General features: G+C 41.2%; 1 protein-coding gene across 2 annotated transcripts in view; it reads right to left on the bottom strand.

Moving 5' to 3' along the window:
- Positions 1 to 26,186, bottom strand: part of AGPS (alkylglycerone phosphate synthase) — a 74,674-nt gene that overhangs the window by 36,036 nt on the left and 12,452 nt on the right. For both annotated transcript variants that reach the window (XR_006414410.1, XM_044426936.1), the window contains exons 2-8: positions 19,346 to 19,435; positions 17,847 to 17,937; positions 12,894 to 13,014; positions 12,716 to 12,790; positions 5,899 to 5,970; positions 5,530 to 5,609; positions 3,814 to 3,894 (exon numbers count right to left, since the gene is read on the bottom strand). Coding sequence is in view for 1 of the 2 variants with exons in the window: in XM_044426936.1 (XP_044282871.1) it covers positions 3,814 to 3,894; positions 5,530 to 5,609; positions 5,899 to 5,970; positions 12,716 to 12,790; positions 12,894 to 13,014; positions 17,847 to 17,937; positions 19,346 to 19,435 (610 nt within the window). In the remaining variant the exon portion in view is untranslated. The remainder of the gene's footprint in view (positions 1 to 3,813; positions 3,895 to 5,529; positions 5,610 to 5,898; positions 5,971 to 12,715; positions 12,791 to 12,893; positions 13,015 to 17,846; positions 17,938 to 19,345; positions 19,436 to 26,186) is intronic.

Genomic DNA, 26,186 nt, shown 5'->3' with positions numbered 1-26,186 from the left:
ATACGTTATTCTCCAAAAAGAATTTTCCTAATATACAACCATTTGGCTGGAATATGAAACCATAGTGTATTTGTTATGCAGAGCAGGAATTCCTACATGTTTGTCACTTGTTTTGTTTCTCTTCATTAGTTTGGCTTTTGCCATCTGTAGCGCCTCAAGTAGTCTGAATGATATACCGTCACAGAAAGTTATCATAGTGAAATGGCTTGACAAACAAAAAAATCTTATGTCAAGAGATACAACTGTGAGTCACATGTACTATTCCTGAAAGCATATTCTATGCAGAAAAAGTGGGAAAATGGGCTATTCAAGAATGCCACATTGGGTAGAAGGCTCTTCCATGTTTTCTTATGCAACTTTTGGGGACAAATAACCTATTTTCTGGATTGTTCAAACACAACCCCTAAATAACTGTGTTAGTATCTGCTGTTCTATTACATATCACCATACGGTCACTGATTGTGACATTTCATAGTAGAGGAATCAGTGTGTCCTGACTTACAACATTATCCAGCAAAACAGATTTGCTGGGCTGATAAAGAACAGAATGCAGAACACATTTCTTTTACACATTTGACAGTATTCAAACCTACAAGACTGCAAGATTCATTACAAGAATAGTGTACACTCTCCAGAACTGTATTTCATGTGCTAGAATGTAATTTCTATTTACCTTTAATGCTGTACACAGGGATCTGCATGTACATAAACTAAAAAGTATACAGAATTCAAAAAATGTTTTCTGATCCAGAAGATTCTCCAAGAATTTGGTTTTTTCATTTTACAGAAAGAAGATGCAGCAAAAGACGCTAATATGCCTTATTCTGGTGGGACAAAAGATTATGCGGCATTTCAAGAATGGAGCAGTTGGTGAAACATCAGAAGTTACTAGCCTGGAAAAATGTCATTTAAATTAAGGGAATGTGCTCTGTGCATTTTAATTCTAACCTTTCAAAAAAGCCTACAGCTCTGGAAAGGTTAAAATACTTCATCAAATGATAAAAGGATATAAAAATAAAAAGTATGAAAGGCCATCTCATCAAGAAGTGCTGTGTTAGTAGTTTCCAACAAAAATAATTTTGGGGGGAAAAGCTACAGAAGTGCCTTGAAAGACATCTATTCCTTAATGGAAGAAGTAGCACCTATTTCACCATATGTCAAAGTGGAATCTACTTTCACTAATGCTTTGCCAATTCCTGCTTATACATTCATTTCAGAATCTAAAAATTATGCTAACAGGACTCTAAGAAAGTATTTAAACAACAGTGGCCTGTAACACTGGAACAGTGCACAGCAGGATAACTAGAACCAACAATTCCAAATTAGCAAAAGAAAGGTGGAACACTTCTGAAAGGGAATCATTTGCCAGGTCAAGGGACTGAAATCCTATCAGCATCAGAAGAAAGATTTTTTAAAAAAATAGTATTTCGGGAAGAAAGTTGTTGATTTGCTGCCAACGTTACATAGTTAAGAAATAATAAGTAAATAGGCTTTGTATTTTCTCAAGAAAGTTTAAGGTTCCATTCCTAGTATCTGGATTAATTTATAGCTGTATATTCAGTACAACATTATAAGTAAATTCTCAATCCAGCAAAGTTACTCCACCTAATTATGTGGGACAGTGCCTTCAAACTCTTTAGATAGTGATGGGGCCAATGTCCCACTTTGAAAATGGAAGCTTGATTTGTAATGTACGCATTACAGTAACGAGTTTTAGAAACATAACTAGATTAATGTTTATATAAATATTATAAATGCATATCATGCATCAGGTAATTAAAATTAATTAAATGTTTTGATAATTAAAAACAAACAAGTGCAGTTACATGGACAAGACGGCCATTTTAGGAATAGGATAGGAAAACACTTCATAAGTAGATACCTATATAAAAATGACCTGGTGGCCAACATCCCATTCCTGGGCAAGGTGTTAAGAGAGGGTGGTGGCGGGACAACTCCTGACACTCTTAGATGAAACAGATTATCTGGACCCATTTCAGTCCGGTTTCAGACCTGATTATGGGACAGAAACTTCCTTGGTCGCCCCGTACAATGACCTGTCCAGAGAGAGGGACGGGGGAGTGCATCCTTGTTGGTTCTCCTGGACTTCTCAGCGGCTTTTGATACCATCAACCATGGTATCCTTCTGGATAGGCTGGCCGGGTTAGGAGTAGGAGGCTCTGCTTGGCAGTGGTTCTGCTCCTACCTGGCTGGCCGACTCCAGAAGGTGCTGCTGGGGGACTATAGCTCTGCGCCGTGGCAGTTGTGCCATGGGGTTCTGCAGGGCTCTATTTTGTCCCCCATGCTTTTCAACATCTACATGAAGCCACTGGGAGAGGTCATTAGGAGGTTTGAGCTGTGGTGTCACCAGTATGCTGATGACACCCAGCTCTACCTCATTTACATCTACTCCAGGTGAGGCGGTGGCTGTGCCTGGCTGAGGTAATGGGCTGGATGAGGGCCAATAAACTGAGCCTCAGTCCAGATAAGACGGAAGTCCTGTTAGTGGGCGGATCACAGTTTCAGGTAAGTGACTCTGACCTTGTCCTGGATGGGGTAGCAGCTTGGCAGTGCTCCTTGACCCAGAGCTGTCACTGGAATCCCAGGTGGCTGCGGTGGCAAGGAGTGCTTTCCTACAGCTTCATCTGATTCATCAGCTGCGCCCTTACCTGGACAAGCACTGCCTAGCAATGGTGATTCATGCTCTGGTAACTTCCCGGTTGGATTACTGTAACACGCTCTACGTGGGGCTGCCCTTGAAAACGGTCCGGATACTTCAGCTGGTACAGAACAGAGCTGCCAGGTTGCTGGCAGGGACCGGTTGTTATTCTCATATAATACCGGTCCTCTACCAGCTTCACTGGCTTCCAGTTGAAGTCCGGGCCCTGAAGGTGCTGGTTTTAACCTATAAAGCCCTGAACGACTTGGGACCAGGATACCTGAAGGAGTGCCTCTTCCCTTACATGCCCTCACACCCCTTAAGATCTGCAGGAGGGGCTCTGCTCCGGGAGCCCTCTTTAAAGGAGATAAAAAGAACAACTACCTGGAGCAGGACCTTCTCTGCAGTGGCACCCAGATTAGGGAATGTGCTCCCTGGAGAGGTGCGCCTGGCACCGAGTTTATATTCTTTTCAGCGCCAGGTTAAAACCTTTTAATTTAATTGCTATTTTAAAAATTAATATTTTATCGTTAACAGTCGCTTTTTCATTTTTATATAATTTTATGGCATTTGTTATTGTTTTAATTGTACATTTGTGAGCCATCCCAACATGCCGAGGCATGTGGTGACGGCATATAAAAGTTACAAATAAATAAATAAATAAATGGAAGTATCAAGCTGTGGATTTTTGGCAGTTCTCTTAATGAAGACTTGCACATTAAATCTTTCCAAATCTTGCTTTAGCTCAAAATTAAAATTGACTACTTAATTATATTACTAATGATTTAAATGCAAAGAAAACCTGTACCTTGGTGCTGGAGCAGGATGTTTCATGTTAAGTCAGTAAATAACTGACTTAAATTCCATTCATTTCAATGCATCTACTCTAAGTAGGATTTTATTCCATGTTTGCTAGTTTTAGGTGTGTACTTGTTTTGTCTTGTGGACTTGCATTTTTAATCAACCCTTAGAAATGTATTATTTAAACAGAAAGATTAAGAATACAAGAACTACCCTGAAACTGGTAGAGAGGGGAAAATATAAAGAATTTGTCCTGTGATTAATTCAAGCTAATTCAATAATGTAGCAACACCGCATGTATAGATGGCAAATGAAAAACACAAATCATTCTCAAAGGATGAAGCTTAAGTTACCTGTCTTTCCAAATCTTGCCCAGTAATGCCAGCTTCAACATGAGCAGTTAAATTTTTCTCATCTATCCAGTGAATCCTGTTCTATTGCAAAGAAAGAAAACACTCATGAAACAAAACATTATCTTCAATTCTTCAACAAAAGGAAGAGTGTTTAGGAAATTCAGTAAGACTGTAGGGATGACACAGAAGCCCATCATGGATTAATTAAGGGGCTAGGCTGCATTAATAATCCTGAAGAAGCTATAGTGTATGCTGGCCCCCATTTTTAAGAATCTGCAACCCCTGACTGGGAGTGTTTTTTGTGTGCCATGTAAACATGGAAAGTGAAGGTTGTTTGAAGATTAAATAATCCTCACATGGTCCTACAACAGACTATGGGTTATGCAAAGGTTGTTTAGCCTTCAAATGTTCCCTGCCAGACAAGTTTGCATGTGATGGCACCCCTATCCCTCAGGAGCTATATATTCACAAAGGTGACTGGGACAAGCTGCAGCTCTTTTTTAATAAGTTTTATTTGAAATTATAATCTTAAAAAACAAAAAGAAAACTACAAACAACATCCATCATCAAAAACATCGAGCCCGCTGGGTCAGCCCCCACACCCTTCTCTTTCCATTTATGATAACTTAAAAGCATATTTAAATCTATGCAAAGTCCTGTTTCTCTAGCCAATAATAAAGAGTCCCAAGTTTGATAGAAGTGACAAGCTGCAGCTCTTTGAGGGTTAATTAACCAATGATGGGCTGTAGTGTTGTTCAAGCCAAGTCAGTGACTAGTGTGGGGAAGGAATAAACAATTCAAAGGATTGCATTACAGATATTCCACACAGGAACTAAAATTGTAATAATATATAACTAAAGCAAGAACTGTCAGTTAGGAATTGAGGTTGCTAGACTTATAAAAAAAATAAGGAATCCATCCAGGTGTAAAGCTGTTGGCAGTTTAAAGTAGATTCCAAAATTCACTGATTTGTCACTGGTCATTTATAGGCAACAATATGCCAAACCCAAATTCTCAGAGTAGTAAAAGATACTAAAATAGGAGAAGAGTTTTTTTTAACTTATCCTACTAGAGCCAAAATTTAAAACATGAAATGACAGCTTGTGCTCATGTTAAACATTCACTTTTTCTCTCCTTTGTCTTATTTTGTAACCTTATTTGCTAACCTGATGCAAGTACTGCACTATGAACTGGGATCAGTGAGTGTAGCCCAACAGCATGCCACACGGTATTCTTTAATTTCGTCCTATGTGTAAACTGGAAAGAAGTTTGGCACAAAGGATTTTGGGTAGTTTGACTTTCAGTGAAGTCTTGTATAAAGCAGTCTCTTGTGCTGCAGAAGCAACAAAGTTCACTGAAACTAAGACTGTTGATTTTGTGGAGGAGCATTATATTTTATCTTGCCCCCTCAATGCTACATTATTATGTTATTAAAAAGCGATTTCATGCTTTCAGACTGAAAATAATTTACAAAGAGCAATAAGCAATCAAAACAGGTGACAATGTTGACACAGTCCATTCCCACCAGAAAGTCAGTGTGGTATAATGGTTAGAGTGCTGCACTCAGGACATGAAAAAGCCTGGCTCAGATCTTTACTCCTCTATCCACTTAAGATTATTGCTTATGTGACCCTTCGAAATACTCCTAGTGAGGTTTAATTTATTTTTTACAATTTGCCACGCTGTGGAATTCGCTTGAAAACGTTAACCACATACCATTTGGGAGGTGTCCAGTGAAACAATTGTTCTTTTTTCATCGGCAGGACACTCAAGAGCACTAGAAACACTTGTTCCTCCTGCAGACGTGGGAAATATAGCAACTCGTCTTTAATTTTTAACTTATTTGCCTTAATGTTAGTTTCTCATACTTAGCCATGAAGGACTTAAAAGAACACACACGTACATTTAATAATAAGTACACTTAAAACTTGAGGGCACTTCCATAAGCAGAATGAGGTGTGGCAAGTGAATCCACTGTTCAAAGTCAACAATTCCATTATGCCTGAAGTAGCTCTTTGGATCCCAGCCACTGATTATAAGGTAACAATTTTTCTTCTGAAGTTTCTAAATAATTATAATACTTACCACCAAATGGTATAATACAAATATTATGCTTGCAGGCTAGTTCCACAATTTTTACTACATCATCATGACACTCTATAAAAAAAGGCAAGAGAATTAAATGTACCTCAAAATAAAACATTCTAACAAAATACACTAAATGATTTTAGTTACCCAGTTAAACCCCAAGCACTTAAAATTTAGTTTTGCATTTATTAAATTATTTAACAGCGTTTTGCCATTACATTGATGCTAGAGCCACAACTGTATTAAAGTAATGATGCCTGCAATATTTTTTAGAGCTTTACTGCAGGATGAAAAGGAAATCCCACCCAAAATACATATTACATATGGGGAGGAAATAGGACTATGCACAATACTTGCTCACAAAGCTGAGTCTGAAGGCAGATCATCAATTTTATACATTTAGGTGGTTATAAATTAAAACCAAAGCAGCTTGCATGAAAAGAAAAATATAACATGCAAATTTAAAACTATAAATATTAAACATAATTCACAACATGATTACACTTCAAATAACATTAAATTACAAATTCAGCCTAACTCAGAGAAATGAAGTGAAAACAGAAGTGAACCCTTAGGAAAGTAAAGCCACTAAGCTAGTCAGATTAAGAAGCCTTTGGAAAGAGCCAGCTTGATACAGATGATCTAAAATGTTGGGGCATGATGGGCCTTTCCATAAGGCTAGCAGCACTATTTGAAAGTTCCTCCTTCTAGCTGATATCCTTCAAATTTCAGAGTAAGATCTCAGATATTGAACAAGGTGCATAAAAGGCTAAATAAGGGGAAAAGGCTGTTCCAAAAGTCAAATACAGTAAGAGCCAGCATCTTGAACTGAGCCTAGACATGAACTAGCAACTAATCAGATCATGCAGGATTGGTGAAACCTGCTCTGTATGATTAACACCTAATCAGGTAGCTGCTGTTTGCACTAGGTTAAGTTTCTAAGTTCTTTTCAAGAGCCATATGTACCAACAAGAAGGCTTCTACAAACTGGATAGAAAATCATGCTATGTCCATTATTCTTTACATTAGAGATCCCATTATCCCAGTCCAGATAGCATGAACAGTGTCAAAAGTCTTTTGGGTGGAAACGAAAGGAAGTAAGAAGCTGGATCAAAGCACTGTTAGTTTCTAAGATAGTTCCTTCTGGTTGTTGTGTAGAAGACATCCCATGATGAGATGACTCCTATTGCCCAGGGAAAAGCAGGGATCATGCCATGTGACAGATTTGCAAGCACTGTGTTGGTCTCAGGCTCCTCTTTGCCAGCTCTGTCTATGGCTATAACTCAGAAAGGAACAAACAAGAAACTTCCCCAGGTGGAATCATAAGAAGCAGCACAAGGCTTATCACCTGTGAAAGAATAAATGACTAGAGTTTTGCAGGAGAAGGATCAGTCTGAGGGTGTAGAGGTCAGCTGAGTAAAGAATTGGATTGCCTGAGTATGTTTAAGGAAGATTTTTACTGTCTTGTGTGCATCCAATTTGTGACTATCCCTCTTCTACAACTGAGGGACATTAGGACATTAGATGGCTGAGGAATTCGGTGAATGAGGGAAATTAGGACATCAGATTCATTTCAATAGGGCTTTAGGCCTGGGAGAGCGCAACCCCATTGATTCTCCTTTTTTAATGTCAAGAAGACAGCGTGTAGGCTCCACAATGGGCATCCATGAATCCTGAGAGGGCTTACCAGAAAGGCTCCTCTGAGCAATCTTAAGATAAAGTTGCATGTTTAACAAAGGGCATCTTGGTTTTGACAGAACTGAAGTAATGGCTGATGATTTCCTGTGCGGGGTTCTGGGCTAAAGTCCAAGCCAGCCTGGAGGAGGAGGAGAAATTCTTCAATACCTGGATTATGGCCATTGTTCTTTTGTTTCCTTCACCTATGCATGATATGAATTCTTTGCAGGATGTCAGCAAGGTATATATGGCTGTACACAAATAGCCTAGTTTAGAAGAGATGGATCTTTCCATAGGGAGGCAGCTAATCAAAGGCATCTAAGATCTGGGTGAAGAACTAGGTGTTGAAAAAAGCTATTTGCTTTCCGAGGGAGAAACTAGGGCCCGTAATATGATAAATTTAGCAGTCAGGGAACTATGCTCAATATGGTCAGAATGGCATTAAGAAGACTGTCACCTATTCTGGCTTGAACTTTGGCAACACCATTGCAAGGATCATGATTGGTGGAAATGCATAAAGGAAAGTGGCATAGAAGAAACTCTTTCAGCCAGCTGAGGTTCTTGCATCTATTTTTTCCAATTCAGAAGAGCAGGATCCTGAAAGGAATCTTGGGAATTTGTAGTTTGTGTTGTAAGAATAATAGGCTATTGTGAGTTAACTGAAGCAATCCTGAAATACTGAAGAATGCAGGTTCTTTTCTCTCAGGTCTGTCACTAGTTCAGATAATTCACTCTGTGGGTCAGTAGCCTTTTGATATGCTAAGCTGAGATCAAAGCTAAATTTGCTCAGTTTAAAACAGCAGGAACTGGACTTCTTTGCAAAATGAATCTTTTGCAAGATTTGGATCCTCTTTAGATCCAAATACGAGCCTTCACCAGAATGTTATCTGTCACGAGTGCACTGGATATGGTACAAAAGGTGCTTCAGGCCCAAATGCATTGCTTTGAGTTCTAGCTAACTGTTGCTATGTTTCTTTTTCAATAGCTGCAGTTTCCCTTGGGCTTCTGGCATCTGTACTTGAGTGTAATCCTGCATGGTTCCTGGCCTGGTGTGCCTAAGTTTCCAAAGATGCTGCCACCAAAGAGAAACTCTAGGTTGGCAGGGCAGAACATGAGATGTTGCTTCCTGGCAATTTGAGGTCAGAAGGTAGCAATAACTACCGTGAGGGATAAGAATGCTGTCTAATCCATGGAACAATGCCAAAGCAAGAAAACATGAAGTCTAGTAAGTGTGTCAGATCCATTAAGACTGCATCAAGTTAGTGTCAAAATGAGCTATCCAAAGAGTAAAAGAGGTAACCCTTTTGTGGTGTTGACTACGGCTCTATGGTAGGATACAGACTTTGTTGGTTTCAGCTGACTATGGGCCAGGGTTCTTGTTGTGAGGTTGAAATGGAGAGGAGGAGAACCTTGCAAACCATCTTGGGTTCCTTGTACGAGGAAGAAAGGTGGGGTATAAATGAGGTGATGATGACAGATGGCCCTCCAGGGACACCACAATCTTGGTGAAAACACAGGATGCTGAGATTAGGCCAAAAAGCACGGCTTGGAAAGTACTGGTTCTTGTAGGTGAAATAAAGGAAACATCTGCAGCACGAGGAGACTGGAACATGAAGACAAGCTTCAGTGATATGAACATATCTTTGACTGCCTGAAGAGTTTCCATGAGAAAACAACTATACTTGGCAAAATGTGTTGAGGTGTCTGAGAGTCAACGTGACTGCCATCTTCAGTCTGTTATCCATCACAAAGAACCAGAATGTCTTTCCATTTTTCTTGAAGAGGAACCTGTTATGGCACCTATCTGAAGTAGATGCTGTATTGCTTCTGAAAGAACATGTTTTTTTGGCAGTGAAGTGTGATGCTGGTGATGGAATGAATCTGGGAGATAGATTTTTCCAGAATTCAGTGTGGCAGACATGGCCGACAATGTCTAAGGTTTGGCCAGATGCTCACTGTTTCCAGGTCCGGAGGAAAGGCTGACATTTTCCTCCTACCTTGACATTGCTGGTGTCAGAATTGTGGGTGTCTGGCTTTGAAGGATGTTTCAGCAACAGAGCTAGAGGCACTGTCACAACTGGCCCAGAAATGTTGTCTAGACCAGGCTGATTTGGGGAATCTATAAAGATTTTGGAAGAAAGGAAAACTGATTAGTGGACCTGATGGGATGAAAGGAAGAGAAAGGTCTGTTAAAAGATTGCCTATCCTCTTGCCTGACAGTTGAAGGTATGACTTATTTCTTACCATTAGTTTTTATGGGGATAACTTTTAAAATATTTTCTCCAAGTAGGCACTGTGAGATAAAGTTTCCCCTAAAAGGAGTATCTATACGTCACTGCTTAAGCCAGACAGGACAACAAGCCAGAGCTACAGCTGGCCATGGAGCATGCATTAATATGCAATTAATTTTGTGCGGTGCCTGCTAAGGTGGTACAAGGCTTTGAAAGCTTAATTTATCTTCTGTATAAAGTTGTCTGATTTAAGGAGGGTGAGTACTTGGAGGAGGGCTTTCTCTGCGGTGGCGCCCAATCTATGAAATGCGCTCCCCAGAGAGGTCCGCCTGGCACTGTCGTTATGTGTTTTTCGGCACCAGGTGAAGACCTTTTTATTCAAATGTCATTTTAATTGTTAATAGTATTTACTCATTTTATTCTTTGGCCAGGGTGACTTAATTTATACTGTTAATTTATATTATTCTATGGAAGTTTATTTATGGATGTGAGCCACCCCGAGGCTTCGGCGAATGGGGTGGCATAGAAGTCTCCTAAATAAATAAATAAAATAAATAAAGGAACTCCGTTGAAGTATGATGAAACTACTGATGCTAGAGCTGATGCTACACAAGCTTTCTTTAATGCTACCTCAAACCTTATTACACCCTTGTCTTTAAGGGAAGGGCTTTGATCTTTTAGTATGGTTGCCCCTAACAAGTGTGTCATCATGGGAACATCCATAAGGTACCATGGAAGCATATAATGCTGCTGTAGTGTCCTCCTTCCCTGGAAGAGAAAATTTCCAATTTAATTTCGGCAATTTTTAAGGAGTTAGGAAAGTGTAATTCTCTGGAGGTTTGCTGAGGCTCTGGGAGCATCACAGCTTCTCTGGATAGTTGTTGTGTTGTATTGTTTTGTTTTGCTCTGTTGGCTGAGTGGCTACAGAGGCAATCATGCTGGAGAGAGCAAAGAAGAAAAATCTGATGTATGATATCATTGGTGAACTTCTCTCCATGGCTGGCTCCAACAGTAGGTTTATGTAATTAAGAATCTGTCCAGTTATGATCATGGAGTACCACCATACTGGATTGGGAAAGCACTGATCTATCAATCAGAGAAATGTTCATTACTTGTGGGAGGGACTTTTATTCCCTTCTTGTAGATTAGAGTGAATTACGGCTTCTCCTGCTGGGAGAAATCAAGGTTGCTTTCCAAAATGGGCACTTACTTAGATTGGTTGGGATCTAAGAAGTGGCTGGAACCATTCAGTGTTCTCACCTATTTTTCAGGTCTACTGTCAGGGTCCTGCTGCCCCCCTTTCATCCATTTCCAAGCCCAAATCACCTGAATCACAGGCTGTGTCTTATCTCAGGTGTTTGCCTGTAAGCAACCAAACTCCCTCAGCCTCAGCCATCTCAGCTGGATTAGCTGGATCACAGCTGGATTAGCTTTCCCACTCTGTTTCAGTGTGATTCAGATGATGATGTAAACTGGTAATCTCACAGCTTATCGTCTCAGGCATCATCAGTGAAAAAATGCTCTTTGCAGGAAATGAGGATGCTTGTGGTTGTTCTTTTTTTGACTATCCTTCCATGATAGGACTATTCTTTTGCTTTGTGTTTCATTGCAGTCTTGATCTTGAATTATTCCCTAGTGGAGCCATAATAAAGAATGAAAAAGGAACAGCAGAAGAAACAAGTGAAAGTGGTTTTTTGTTTGTTTTTTGGGGCGGGGGAGGAAAAGCTAGTAAAGTTTGGAAGTTACAAGTAAGGAAATGTTTTTATAACAGTAATCAATAAAATTATAGTAATAATACAAGTAGCTTTTAAAAGGTCAAGATATGAGAAATAGCTCTTTTTTGGTGCGGGGGTAAAAACAGGGATGAACTGGCAACCAAAAGAAGAGCCTGGGACCAAAAGAGTACTGAAAATTTGTCACATGGACCATGCTGTTCCCCGAGTGATAGAAAAGTTAAGTCATTGTGGGATGCCTTCTTCACATCAACCTAGAGAAGAAGTCCTCTCTGTTTAAGTGCTCCTTCCCTGAATAGATGATCAGCGTTACTGCTGATGACCTGGGAGGGAATAAGGCATACAAGAGTAATACCTGGATATGGCTTTGAACTATATCTATATACATAGATATAGCTGTGTAAGGGCCTGCAAGTCATAGCAACAGTAAGCAAAACTAGTAACTGTGAACTGTATGCCAGTTGAAATAGTAAATTATGCATTCTTCAGAATGCTAGCACACTTTAAATCAATTTGTTTAATAAGATCAGTTGCCTAGAATATCTATTTCAACAATGACACATTCAAAACTTGCAAATGGTCTTCAGTTTTCCAAGGACGGAATATGTGTGCATTCTGAAACTTGCTCCACCATTTCATGTGCTTGTGCTGCCAAAGACAGAGAGAATACATCCAAATGCTGACCCTATTTCTTTCACTTTAGATGAAACTGAAGTGACAAAACTGAGTTAGACAACTATATCGCACACTAGTCTAACTTACAGTAGACCCACTGAAATGAATAGGATGTAAACTGGATGGAACCCATTATCAATTTCCATGTATGTTCCCTAATCTACTTCCTGTACCGTTTAGAAGCTGAAATATGCCAGGAAATAGACTGGATATGACAACATATACTGAACAGCAGTAAGAATATACTTATACAGGAATGCTAAAAAAAACCCTACTAATAAAATTATGAACACAATCACACAACTTTGTGAGGACAAGAATATTAAACATAATATCAAATCTCAACTCTACATTATTGAAATGAAAAAAAAGTGGCAAACAATAAGCGGTAGTAATCAAAGCAGGAATGGCAGACAAGAAGGGTTCTGCTGTGAAAGACACCATGATATTGATTGGAAGACAATCTGAAGAATGAGAAAAATACTCTGAACAGCATACCTGGCCATACAACTACATCAGGAACTCGCTGAAACATTCCTTCCCTTAGCAAAAATATTTCATGAAGGCAATGACCTGAAACACAAGTGAAGGGGCGGGGGGGGGGGGGGAAACTTATGAAAATAGCAAAGTGAAAAACACACAAGACACAGTTTTGTGTATGAAGATGTTGGCTTACCGTGAGCTCTGAATACCCTAGCTTCTGCTTCTTGGGAATATGATATTTTAGACGTTTGGAGATCCTGGAGAAATTCTTCATTTGCAATGGAGGGAGGTACATCACTAATATTTAAAGATGCCTTCAATGTAAAAACAAATGAACACCCATGATGTTCAATAATTTATTCGTAAGAACAAATAAGACACATACTACTTTCATTCCCACCACAAGGAAGAACAATTCCCACTTCCTGCCAGCAATCGCTCTTGCTCTTGCCATCCCTTGCATCATGTTCCTGTATTATGCTGGCACAAACAGCCAATCTGAGGGTGAGGACTAATACTGGACCGACTGCTTACATGACCACTTAACACACTTAATTGCCACATGGTGTTTCTTGATGAAAACCCTGTAGGAGCCTAAGAAGCCTGTAAGCTCTTTCAATATAGGTTTTCATCTGCCTGAACTCTAACTACATTTAAAAATGGGCTAATGGACCCATTAGAATAACTGACCCTGAATCAGGACAAAATACAGAACTTATAGCCAGTGGTTCAAGAGATTGGTGAACTTGTAACCTTACACTGTAATGTCCTCTCCATGGGGCTGCCCTTAATTCTGGTTGAGAAGTTATAGCTAATGCAGAATGCAACAGCTAGAATATTCAAAGGAGCACCTAGATATAGGCAGATTACATAGAACTGTTGGTCCTGGGGGACTTCAATCTCCATGCCGAGACGGTTCTGACCGGGGCGGCTCAGGACTTCATGGCCTCCATGGTGGCCATGGGGCTGTCTCAACAAGTCATTGGCCCAACCCATGAACGTGGACACACTCTGGACCTGGTTTTCTCGACGGGGCAGGAAGAGGGTGATCTGAGGGTGAGGAACTTGTGTCTGACACCCCTGTCATGGTCAGATCACTTCCTTGTGAGGTTTGAGCTCGAGAGCGGCCTTTCCCTCTGTAAGGGTGTGGACCCGATTGTGCTGGTCCACCCCCGGAGCCGGATGGATCCGGATGGATTCCTGAAGGCCCTGGAGAATTTCCCGGTTGATAAGGCTGGTGCTCCTGTCGATGCCCTGGTTGAACTGTGGAATGAGGAGATGACCAGGGCTATTGATACGATCGCTCCTAAGCGTCCTCTCCCACCTGGCAGAGCCCATTCATCCCCTTGGTATACATCTGAACTATGGGCGATGAAGCGGGTTGGGAGACGTCTAGAGTGTAGGTGGAGGAGATCATGGGGTGATTCTGACCGAACACGCTTAAGAGCCCATTATAGGGCCTATGCTGTGGCGGTGAAGGCGGCGAAGAAGAAATTCTTCTCCATTTCCATTGCCTCCTCACAATGCCATCCGGCGGAGCTCTTTTGGGTGGTACAGGGGCTGGTACATCCGGGCCCAAAGAAAGATCTAGTGCCACCCTCAAAGGCCCGCTGTGACGACTTCGCCAAGCATTTCCGGGAGAAAATTGCTCAGATTCGTCATGAGCTGGACTCTACTAGTGAATCATATTCTACTGGGGAGGTGCCAATGTTGCCATCTGGTCCACAATTGATGGATGAGTTTCAGTTGTTGCAGCCTGATGACGTGGACAAGGTGCTTGGACAAGTACGTCCTACCACCTTCTTACTGGACCCTTGCCCATCTTGGCTACTCAAGCAACCCAAGGACAGGATTGGGACCTGGATCCTGGAGGTTGTCAACGCCTCTCTAAGGGACAGCCGGGTACCTGCCCCTTTAAAGGAGGTGGTAGCCCAGCCAGTCCTAAAGAAGGCATCCCTGGATCCAGAGGTGGCCGCCAATTATAGACCAGTGGCCAACATCCTGTTCTTGGGCAAGGTGTTAGAGCGGGTGGTGGCAGGACAACTCCAAGCACTCTTGGATGAAACTGATTATCTGGACCCATTTCAGTCCAGCTTCAGACCCAGGTACGGTACTGAATCTGCCTTGGTCGCCCTGTACGATGACCTGTGCAGGGAAAGAGACAGGGGGAGTGCGTCCCTGTTGGTTCTCCTGGACCTCTCAGCGGCTTTCAATACCATTGACCATGGTATCCTTCTGGATAGGCTAGCAGGATTGGGAGTTGGAGGCACTGCTTTGCGGTGGTTCCGCTCCCATCTCAATGGCCGATTTCAGAAGGTGGTGCTGGGGGACTATGGCTCTGAGCCATGGCAGTTATGCCATGGAGTTCTGCAGGGGTCCATTTTGTCCCCCTAGCTATTCAACATCTACATGAAACTGCTGGGAGAGATCATTAGGAGGTGTGGGCTGCGGAATCATCAGTACGCTGATGATACCCAGCTCTACCTCTCGTTTTCAACCAATCCAGGTGAGGCAGTGGCTGTACTGAACCGGTGCCTGGCCGAGGTAATGGGCTGGATGAGGGCCAATAGACTGAAGCTCAATCCAGACAAGACAGAGGTCCTGTTGGTGGGTGGTTCGGGCTTCGGGGTGGGGGACTTGGACCTTGTCCTGAATGGGGTTGCACTTCCTCTAAAGGACAGGGTCCGCAGCTTGGGAGTGCTCCTCGACCCGAGCTGTCTTTGGAAGCTCAAGTGACGGTGGTGGCGAGGAGCACTTTCCTTCAGCTCCGGCTGATCCAGCAGCTGCGTCCCTACCTGGAGAACGATTGCCTGGCGACAGTGACACATGCATTGGTAAAATCCCGATTAGACTTCTGTAACGCGCTCTACGTGGGGCTGCCCTTGAAGATGGTCCAGATACTTCAATTGGAGCAAAACAGAGCTGCCAGGTTGCTGACGGGGGCTGGGTGTTGTTCTCACATAACCCCAGTCCTCCGTCAGCTTCACTGGCTTCCCATTGAAGTCTGGACCCAATTCAAGGTGTTGGTTATCACCAATAAAGCCCTTAAGGGCTTGGGACCTCGTTATCTAAAGGAGCGCTTGCGTCCATACATGCCCTCCCCCCCCCGAGATTGGCGGCAGAGGCCTTTCTCCGGGAGCCCTCCGTGAAAGCCATTAGGAGGGTGAGCACCCGGAGGAGGGCCTTCTCTGCGGTGGCACCCCACCTATGCAATGCGCTCCCCAGAGAGGTCCGCCTGGCGCCATTGTTTTTTTTTTTTTCAGCGTCAGGCCAAGACCTTTTTATTTAAATGATATTTTAACTGTTAATTGTTATTATTTATTTATTTTACACCTGCCGAGATGTATCCAGGTTTTTTAAATTTTATTCAATATTTGTTTATTTGCTTTGTAAGCCGCCCCGAGGCTTGTTGCAAAGGGGACAGAATAAAAAAATGCTTTAAATAAATAAATAAACTGTGCTGGCTGCTTATTAGCTATTGAACCATGTTGTTGAAATGAAAAACCATAAACAACTTGGAACCAGGACATCTAGCTGACCATCTTGTATGTCCTCTTAGATTTCTGAGTAGGCCTTACTGGTCTTTCTGCAGTCAGTGGAATGTCACCAGCTTGTGGTACCTTTTCAGTGTTGCATTGATCCATTCTCTTACATGTGATCAGAGAAGCTGGAACAGTGGAAGTTTTAAATACCTCTCAAAAACTCAACTATTTGTACAGGCGTTCTATGCTCTTTGAAGTACTCTGTCACTACCCTGTTTTATGGCAATGGTGATACAGTGTTTCAATTATTTATAACTGTTTTATTTATTATTCTTTTTTCTATATGTCATATTTTAATGTACACAGTTTAGAAATTTTAATATACGGCTTTCTGTGAGCCGCCCTGAGGCTATGTAGCAAGGGGATGGCATATAAAAACTTTAAATAAATAAATATTAAGGTGACAATCCTCTGCAAATTTTGAAAGAAAAAAAGCCTAAAATCCCCAGCATGCTCCAGCCATAAGTCTTTTTTTTCTGTCTAAACTTGCAGAAGGTTGTGCCTTGAAGTTATAACTGTTTTATAAACAAAGTAAGTTATATCTTTCAAGATTCTTGGGAAAAGCAAAAATTAAAAAAGGAAAAATATATGGGCTTTATTGGTATCCTTCTGAACAAAAGTTTGCAATGAATTGAGCTATTTCTATTTACAGGGCAGAAAAGAGTCTGTGATTTGATTTGTGTTAATTATATAACTCACCAGCTACAATAACAGATTTCTAAAGTTTAAATTATAAAATGAGTGACCAACTTGTGGCTTGTGTGACACAGGCAGCAGAAATTTGTAGGATACCTGAACAGAAGAAGTGACATCTGTGCATCTGGCTCCAGCACAGGAGGCACACAGACCTCCCTGTCTTTCCCATGTTGCTGCCTGTCTTGGAAGTGTGCCAGACTGGCTAAGGACACAGAGAAGACTGCATATGCTCCCAGGAATGTACTAGCATGTCACAATCTCACTTGGCACACTTGAGAAAAAGGTTCATTAGCTGAGAAGACAACATCAGTCTATCACAGCAGTCAACTAACCTGGCATTGTGTGATTAGCTGGTGTCTGTTAGAATTGGTTTAAGGTATTTGACCACCCTATTGGCTAACTATTCTACTTTGTGATTAGTCAAGTGACTAATCACTGGCAAGGAAGCATAATCTTTTCATATCTTATTATTTACTGTTCATGAATTGTCCTAGCCATAGAACACCAAGAACAATTTACAAGAACTTTTATTTTACAAACTTAAAAACACTGTTCCAATTTAAAAGCAGCAAGCAGCAGTAGAGTTTTTTGAAATATAAAAACATGTAATTTATGTTTTAAAAAGCAGGAGGATAATGTCACTATGAAAGGTCATAAGCAAACAAGACAGATCAGACTGACATATTTGTAAACACAGACTTCTTGATTTATTTAGGATGCCACCATACAGCACTGGTGGAAAGGCTACAAAGAACCTCCACCAGAGATCTTGGACAGCCACTCACAGTGGATGGGTGATCTGACTTAGTCTAGGCAGCGTTATACCCTCAATTCAACCACATGAAAAGTATAGCAATTACACAAGTTAAAAGTGACAAATGGCTAATAATCCTCATATATTTGCTTACCCTTGGAGTGATTTTATGTTCCAGATTTCCTCCAAGATTTTTTTCCACCCATTCTTTCAAAAGAGGAAACACAATTCCACCTATCCGGTACCTGAATCCAAAAGCATACAAGTCAGTTCGTTCTAGCCTGAAATTAGTGCAAACCTGATGTTATTTGATTTATTCAAATATACCAGAGTGACAACAAGCTTTTGTGACAAAATAAAAATTTAAAGGAAAAGAAGCTGCACTGAACCCAAATCACCTCACAGCACTAAAGGGGGAAGTCTGTGCTAGCTGCCCCCATTTAATTCTTGTAGCCAGTACTGGTGCTTGGCCAAAAGCCCATGGCAAGTGTAGTAAAAGTATTTTATTGCTCTTGCTAGCCAATTTTCCATGCCCATGGCTGGGTTGGTCATCCAGGCTCAGAAGACATGACAAATCATTGTGGATTCAACAACCCCTGTAACACACTGTAAGTTGGCAGGGTAGACTGTTTCCCACACATAAACCATCCTGCGGAAACATGAGTAGGCTCACACATGACAACTCATCTGGAGTAGCAATCATTAAATTGTGAAATTCACTGCCCCCAGATAAGATTAAGAGGTTTTAAAAAGAGAGCTAGTATATTCATGGGGAATAAAATTCAAAGCTTCCTAACCATAGCCCAGTTCAACAGCTAGCAACCCTACATTAGAACCAGTGTGATACAGTTGTGGACTAGGACTCAGGCAATCAGGTTTTCGTCTCCACATGGAGCTCACTGAGTTATTTTGGGCTAGTCATTGACTGTCAGCCTAACCTACTTCATAGGGTTGTTGTTCTGCAGATAACATGAAGAGGAGGGGCATGTAAGCTGCCTTGGGTTCCTTGCAGCACAAAAAGAAACTGGGATATGCATGCAATAAGTAAGTGAATGAGAAGAAACTCAGGCAAAAGGCAGGCAACAGTTAAGTTGCTTAATAACCAGAGAACGATGTCAAGGTTGCTATTGCTGATCACACAAGAGTGGAGTTGCCTGCAACTCAGAGTAACCTCTCAGTGATATCTAAGAAATATTGGCTCTGCCAAATGCTCTGATCTCTACAGATTAGAAATGAAGGAATCAAAGAGCCCTTTGCCTTCGCCTTAGCTCATGCAGAAACAAGCAGCTGATGTGTATAAAGGGTCAGGGGCATCCATAGGACTGGGGTTATGTAGCAGGCCAAGGAACTTGCTAGCTGCCACTTGCCTTTTTTGAATCTGTGAGATCAGTTAAGCCTCAAAAGGTACCCAACATAACCAGACAACTAATCGCACTCAAACTACATACTATATAATTATAAGTTTAAATACCCTCACCTAGAAGCTATCTAAATGGACATAAGATGTATTCCTTCATATACAGCAAGGGGGGGAAACAGTGATCCTTCAATGTAGCTGCACATTCTTCACATTAACTACCATTCAGGTACCATTTAACCACTTTTTCAAGAAAAAGAAAAGATTATAAATTTTGCAGTCACTATAGTTATTACCTTTTTCCTGTGAATTCTCCTTGACCCTTTTTATTGAATATGAATTTTGAGTCATTGTATCCCCATCCATTCCACTTTAAAATGTCTTGCCTTAAAGAGGAAGCAGAATAAAAAGAGAACCTGTTAGTTCATTATGACCAACTTGTTGTGTACAATTATTCTAATGTATAGTTCATTCTGAGAAAGTTTAATCAATTTGAAAGTTTTCATAAGCAGTGTACATAGTGAACATTGCATATGGACTTGCTCAGTATTTAAAATAATTCTGATTCTTTGACAGAATAAAGCTAACACTGAAAATAAATTATCTAACACAGCAACTGAATTTTGATTAATCTGCAAACTTCCCTACCGTGCTTTGATCAATTAAGACCAAGAGAAAAAACTTTTTGGTACTAGAAATCTAATGACGACCATCCTTACTTCGGGTCGTCAAAACAACCTACAATCAGGTTCTTAACATAACCAACCCTTGGGCAACACTACACTTCTGAAGGGTTTGCAACAGGCCACCTACTTGATTAAGTGAAGTGACAGATTTAAAAGGGCATTAAGTGAAAAAATACTAGAGTACAGATATAATCAGAAATATGATTCCACACTTACTATCATGTAGTTATATTGTGATCCAGTGCAACAAAAATAATTTGCAACCAGCGATGGGTGAACTTACCCTAAATGGGTTTGCTATTTACTTCAAAAGTAACAGGCTTGCCCATACCAGCGCAGGTTAAGAATTTTCCCTGCAAATTTCTGTTTTGCCTGATTAAAGTAGTGCATGGTGATGCACCATCTGTATCAGAGTTATCTAGAGAAGTTGCTAATTCTAAGATCCAACCAGGGACTAGTTGACTGGACTGAGAGATCTCAGCTGTGTTCTTGTAGGAACTTTTACCACCCCACCTATAGGAGCATTCCAGCTACTTTGTATCTGACTAGCCAGGATCTCCTTAAGAGTTGTCAAGACCAGGGGTCCTCAAACTCTTTCTAAAGGGTGCCAGTTGACAGGTGCCAGGGGTGGGCGCAGGCCGCCAAGGCGGTGCTGGTGGGGGGTGTGGGCCGGTGAGGGGGAGGGGTGCACGCGAGGCAGGGACAGGGGGATGCGCAAGGCGAGGTGCTGGCTTGCTCGCAAGGAGATCGTTTTCTCCAAGCAAGTCCAAAATGACCTCCCTGCGAGCAAACTGCCACAGGGTGCACACATGGCAAGGCGCCAGCTTGCTTGCGAGGAGATCATTTTCCCCAGTTGAATCCAAAACAACCTCCTCATGAGCAAGCTGCGCACCCACACATGCCCAGCAAGTGCAAAACCTGTGGTGCGGGCTGGTTAAATGGGCATGGTGGGCCAGATCTGGCCTGTGGGCCTTAGTCTGAGGACCCCTGGTCAAGACTTTAAGCATAAAGAAAGCCTGCAGTGGCCTAGAACCTTCATCTTTCGCTTTGCTTTGGACTCCATATATGGCTGTCTGAATGCACATGCTTAGATGTGTTTAAGTAGGTTTAGGTAAACTTTGTTCTTACCTTATAACATTTTCTGCAAAGGTACTCTAGTTCATATATGGCCTTATACCTCCCCTTTCCTGCCTTCTGTTTGTAAATATACCTAATGCCTACCTCAAGCATTCGATCGTGTTTTTCAAGGTAAGCCTTAGTATCACATCTAGGATCTTCTGCTTGGTTATTGCCATTACTTAAAATCCCAGGCCTACAGCTTTGTAACAGAGGGTCCTGGCTTGAACACATTCCTTTAGCCCTAACAGTATCCTGTAAGGTCTGAGAGTCCCCTGGTTCAGGCTGAGGTGGCCATAAGGAGTAGTGGGACCCTGTCTGTACTGCAGGAAGTAGAGCAACCCCCTTCCTCCCTTAATACACAACTTAACTGCTCTTCAGAAACCTTAAGTGCTACATATTATTGAAGTGTGATGTCAGTTGGAGCTTTCCATTGTGTGCAAATACATTCATCACACTGTATTTGCAAATGATACAAGATATTCATCATGTATTAAACAGCCCTAAAATGTGCCCCTTCATGGATCACTGCCTTGCCGTGGCGAAGGAGCTTGTGTAGTGCAATGAAGCTATGAACTATACTATGCAGGGGGACCCAAGACAGTCAGGCCATAGCAGAGAGCGCTGACAAAATGTGATCCACTGGAGAAAGAAATGGCAACCCACTCCAGTATCCTTGCCATGAAAACCCCATGGACAGTATCAAGAGACAAAGCGATATGATGCCGGGAGATGAGCCCCTCAGGTTCGAAGGTGTCCAATGTGCTACAGGGGAAGAGCAAAGGACAAGTACTAGTAGCACCTGAAAGAATGAAGTGACTGGGTCAAAGCTGAAAGGACACTCAGTTGCGGATGTATCTGGTGGCGAAAGGAAAGCCCGATGCTGCAAAGAACATTACAGCATAGGAACCTGGAATATAAGAACTATGAATCAAGGTAAGCTGGATGTGGTCAAACATGAGATGACAAGATTGAACATCGACATCTTGAGAATCAGCGAGCTAAAAGGGACAGGAAAGGGTGAATTGAATTCAGGTGACCATCATGTATACTACTGTGGGCAAGAATCCCTCAGAAAAAATGGAGTAGCCTTCATAGTCAATAAAAGAGTAGGAAAAGCAGTATTGGGATATGATCTCCAAAATGACAGAATGATCCCAGTTCGAATCCAAGGCAAACCATTCAACATCACAGTAGTCCAAGTCTATGCCCCAACCACTGGTGCTGAAGAGGCTGAAGTTGACCAGTTCTATGAAGGCCTACAACATCTTCTAGAAATAACACCAAAAACTGATGTCCTGATCCTCATGGGGGATTGGAATGCTAAAGTAGGAAGCCAAAAGATAACTGGAACAGGCAAGTTTGGCCTTGAAGTACAAAAGGAAGCAGGAAAAAGGCTGACAAAATTTTGTCAAGAGAACACACTGGTCATAGCAAACACTCTTTTCCAACAACCCAAGAGATGTCTCTACACATGGCTGGAAACTCAACATTAACAAAACTAAGATCATGGCATTCGGTCCTATCACTCCCTGGCAAATAGATGGGGAAGAAATGAAGGTAGTGACAGATTTTATTTTCCTGGGCTCCAAGATCCCCGCAGATGGGGACTGCAGCTGAGAAATTAAAAGATGCTTGCTCCTGGGGAGGAAAGCTATGGCAAATCTAGACAGCATACTAAATAGCAGAGACATCACCCTGCCAACAGAAGTGCGTATAGTCAAGGCTATGGTTTTCCCAGTTGCAATGTATGGCTGTGAAAGCTGGACCATAAGGAAGGCTGAGCACCGAAGAATTGAGGCCTTTGAATTGTGGTGCTGGAGGAGACTCCTGTGAGTCCCTTGGACTGCAAGGCGATCAAACCAGTCAGTCTTAGAGATCATCAACCCTGAATGCTCTTTAGAAGGCCAGAGACTGAAGATGAAACTCAAATTCTTTGGCCGCCTAATGAGAAGGAAGGACTCCCTGGAGAAGAGCCTAATATTGGAAACAATATATGGCAAAAGAAGAAGGGGATGGCAGAGAATGAGGTGGCTAGATGGAGTCACTGAAGCAGTCGGCGTGAGCTTAGGTGGACTCCAGGGGATGGCGGAGGATAGGAGAGCCTGGAGGAATGTTGTACATGGGGTCGCGATGGATCGGATGCAACTTTGCGACGCATAGCATAAAATGTGCCAAAATATAGACATTCACACATACACGTGCATACAAACAAATCTATATATAAATATAAATGTACCCTATGTGCAATGCAGAGATAGTACAAAGAGCACTTAAGACTGACATTATCCAGGAGATGAAGCATTTATCAGAATACCAACAGTTACAAGGTACCAGCAGCCACACACTACTTTTGTGGCAAATGTAAGAAGAGTACTTTTGTCAGAAACTTGTTCCAAATAATTCCAACAGTCTTAAAAATTCACTGTGGGAACAGTTAAATCCTGTAAACATTATTTTAAAATATTTTCCTCTCTAAAATATTTGAGCTTTACATTTACATGACATTGTCAGTGTAAAGTCATGTTGATCATCTGCCTTCACAAAACCACAGAATTTGCCCAAGAACTATTCAGGGCAGAATGATCAATGACTGAAGGATCAATGATACTAAGTATGGTAACTATTCACTATCTATTTAGCCATGGGTGGTAAAATCATGAAATGTTACCAAGAGAAAATGATGACTCACAGCAGTATCCACAAGATGGCAATATTTCCATGTATTTGAATGAAACAACTAATCCCTTTTTGTGTAAGATTCTTTACAGAGCAAGCCGATGTTAGAAATAAAGCCACATCAGTGCAGTTCAACTCATTCATAACAGGGTAGAAATAAGTTTATTGGGTCAGATTTTAAGGTGTGCATCTTACATTCCAATTGCTTCTTTCCTTAATGCAATATTTCATTTGAGTCACTGTTGGCTATCAGCTGAATATTCAAAATTCTCCTTGGGTTACAGTACTAGATCTGACCCCTATGTTTTCATACATGTTGTTAGTGTCCTATCAGTTGTTCCTGGAGTACCAGAAGATGACAAGAAAATGAAGTTTGCTACTTACATTGAACTCTTGTATAATAGTACCCATTCTTTTGACACCAAAATTATCTCGTTTCCCAGAAAACAAAATGGAATCTAGTTTGCCTCAGAGGTATTTCACACATAGGTATTTCAACTTCAAACCTTTCCTCTTTTGTAGTATTACCTTATCATCTGAACATTTTCCCACTCCAAGAAGTATCACCTTGTCCTGAGAGGTCACATTTCTGAATTAGCATTTGCAAAAGATACCTGAAGTGTTATCAGAAATTTGGGGGAGTGGGGAAGTGTTCTTGCTTGCTCAATCTCTCTCTCTGGTGGATGGGGATTCAAAAAAAGTGATCTCAGAGGACCCCAATCATGCAAATCAAATCACTGTGGAAACTTTCCCGGTTTAGCAAGTTCTGTTTAGTATGAAATCATGGTCTAATAGTCAAGCCAGGGAAACTTCCTACTTGCGATTAATGATGTATTAAAATATTAAAAACTTCAAGGTGCTCACACTGACGTATAAATCCATAAATAGCTTAGGGACTGGCTATGTAAAGGAACATCTCCTCTCATATATATCTACTCGGACCCTAAGATTATCTATGGAGGTCCTTCTCCAGGAGCCACCTTTAAATGAAGAGAGTAGCCACAAGGGAAAGGGCCTTCTTGCCTGTGGCGCCCCAATGAAGTAACCAGCCCCCAGGGTGGTATGCCTGGTGCTGACTCTATATGTTTTGGTGCTGGGTTAAAACTTCATTTTCTCGCTATTTTAATTGTATACGATTATTCAGTTTTATATTGATTTTTATCTTTATTGATACATGTGAATTAGTTGTTAAATTATTGCCATGTATTATTTTTGTTTACCACTGATCATCATTGTTGATTGAACTTTAGTGATTATACAGATGTTTTATGACAAGTGTACCTGATTTTAATTGTTGATATTATATATTGTTTTGATAGGATTTTATTGTACTCCCTTTTGAGAGGTCCATAATAATGAATGGTATATAAAAGCCTAAATAAATAAATATAATTATGTGGTTTACTCTTGTTCTGACCATTTCTCAGTTCTTGTCCCAGAATCATTATTTTAGACTTGAAGACAAGGGGAAATTACTACAAGGGGGTCTTTGCACAGAGGTTCATTGATGGCCTTGAATTTCTTCAGCTTCAACATGGAAGACTGGGCTGTTACAACAGGTGCCTGAGCAGCCATTTAATTAATTTCATAATGTTCAGGAATCTAAACAAAAATAATGATATTCTAGAAAATGTAGGTTCCAAGTGTAGGAAGGTAAGAAGTGATAAATATGAACTGAAGTCTAAGAAATCAAAGGTCAACAACAAACTGAAGAAGTCAGTAAATGAATAATGATGCAAGCTCTGTTTCCAATAAAAGTGCACAGAGTCAAAACAATACAGGCTATAGAAGGTAGAGATGCAGGAATATTTTTTTTAAAGATCACACCAAGAGCACTGTTTTGAGTGTTATTAAAAATCCAGATTAAGTATGGCCAATCTGAATTTGGGGCACATGGTTCTTCAAATAAACTATTAGTATGAAGGTTGGTAGATAAAATCTTAATCTAAAATTAACAGGTCTTGAAAGTGCAATATTCTCACTTTTCAAGGTTAATCATTCCACAATAATGTTTCTGTCTCAAGGAGGCTTAATAAAAGCGATTCCAGTCAAAGTTGATGATGAATCATAGATTGTCAGACTCATATGAGTTGACATCTGGTCACACAACAGGGCTTCCCTTCCTCTCCTTTCCCCTGCACACACTCTCAAACCATCTCAAAGTTTAGACAGGCAAGAAGTACAGCTAGAAGGATTAGGATCTCAGATTTGGACACAACAGCCGTAATTAATAATCTATACATCTTGATTATGCTATCTGCTCTATAAGAGGTCAAGCATTAAACTGGCAGTTGACACAAGTATCCATCTTCTTATATAAGTGAGCCACTTCATACTCTAGTATTTGCTATTAGGTCAGTTTTCTAATTTACTATTTCTCAGCCCTCCTGATAATACCACTAGTGGTGCTAGCTGTAAGAAACTAGGGCAGGTACAAAGAGAGCGTCTGTAAACTGGTCCACGAACATGAAAGCTCTCCCCCCTCCCCAGCAACTAGGCAACACCCTAGGCAGAAGTGCTGCAATGTAAGGTTTGCCTTGCTGATCCTAATTAAGGAAACACCTGAAGGGAACTGTAAATATCTGGGACAGGGTGGAGAAAAATAGTCTCCAAATATTAAACTTTAGTTTGCATGAAAATTGGTGCCTCTGCTTTC

The sequence above is a fragment of the Varanus komodoensis genome, unplaced genomic scaffold (genome assembly GCF_004798865.1).
Source record: "Varanus komodoensis strain SLA01 unplaced genomic scaffold, ASM479886v1 scaffold18_1, whole genome shotgun sequence".
NCBI lineage: Eukaryota > Metazoa > Chordata > Lepidosauria > Squamata > Varanidae > Varanus > Varanus komodoensis.
Note: the sequence above shows the minus strand (reverse complement) of the source record. Positions and strands in the feature narration are given on the sequence as shown.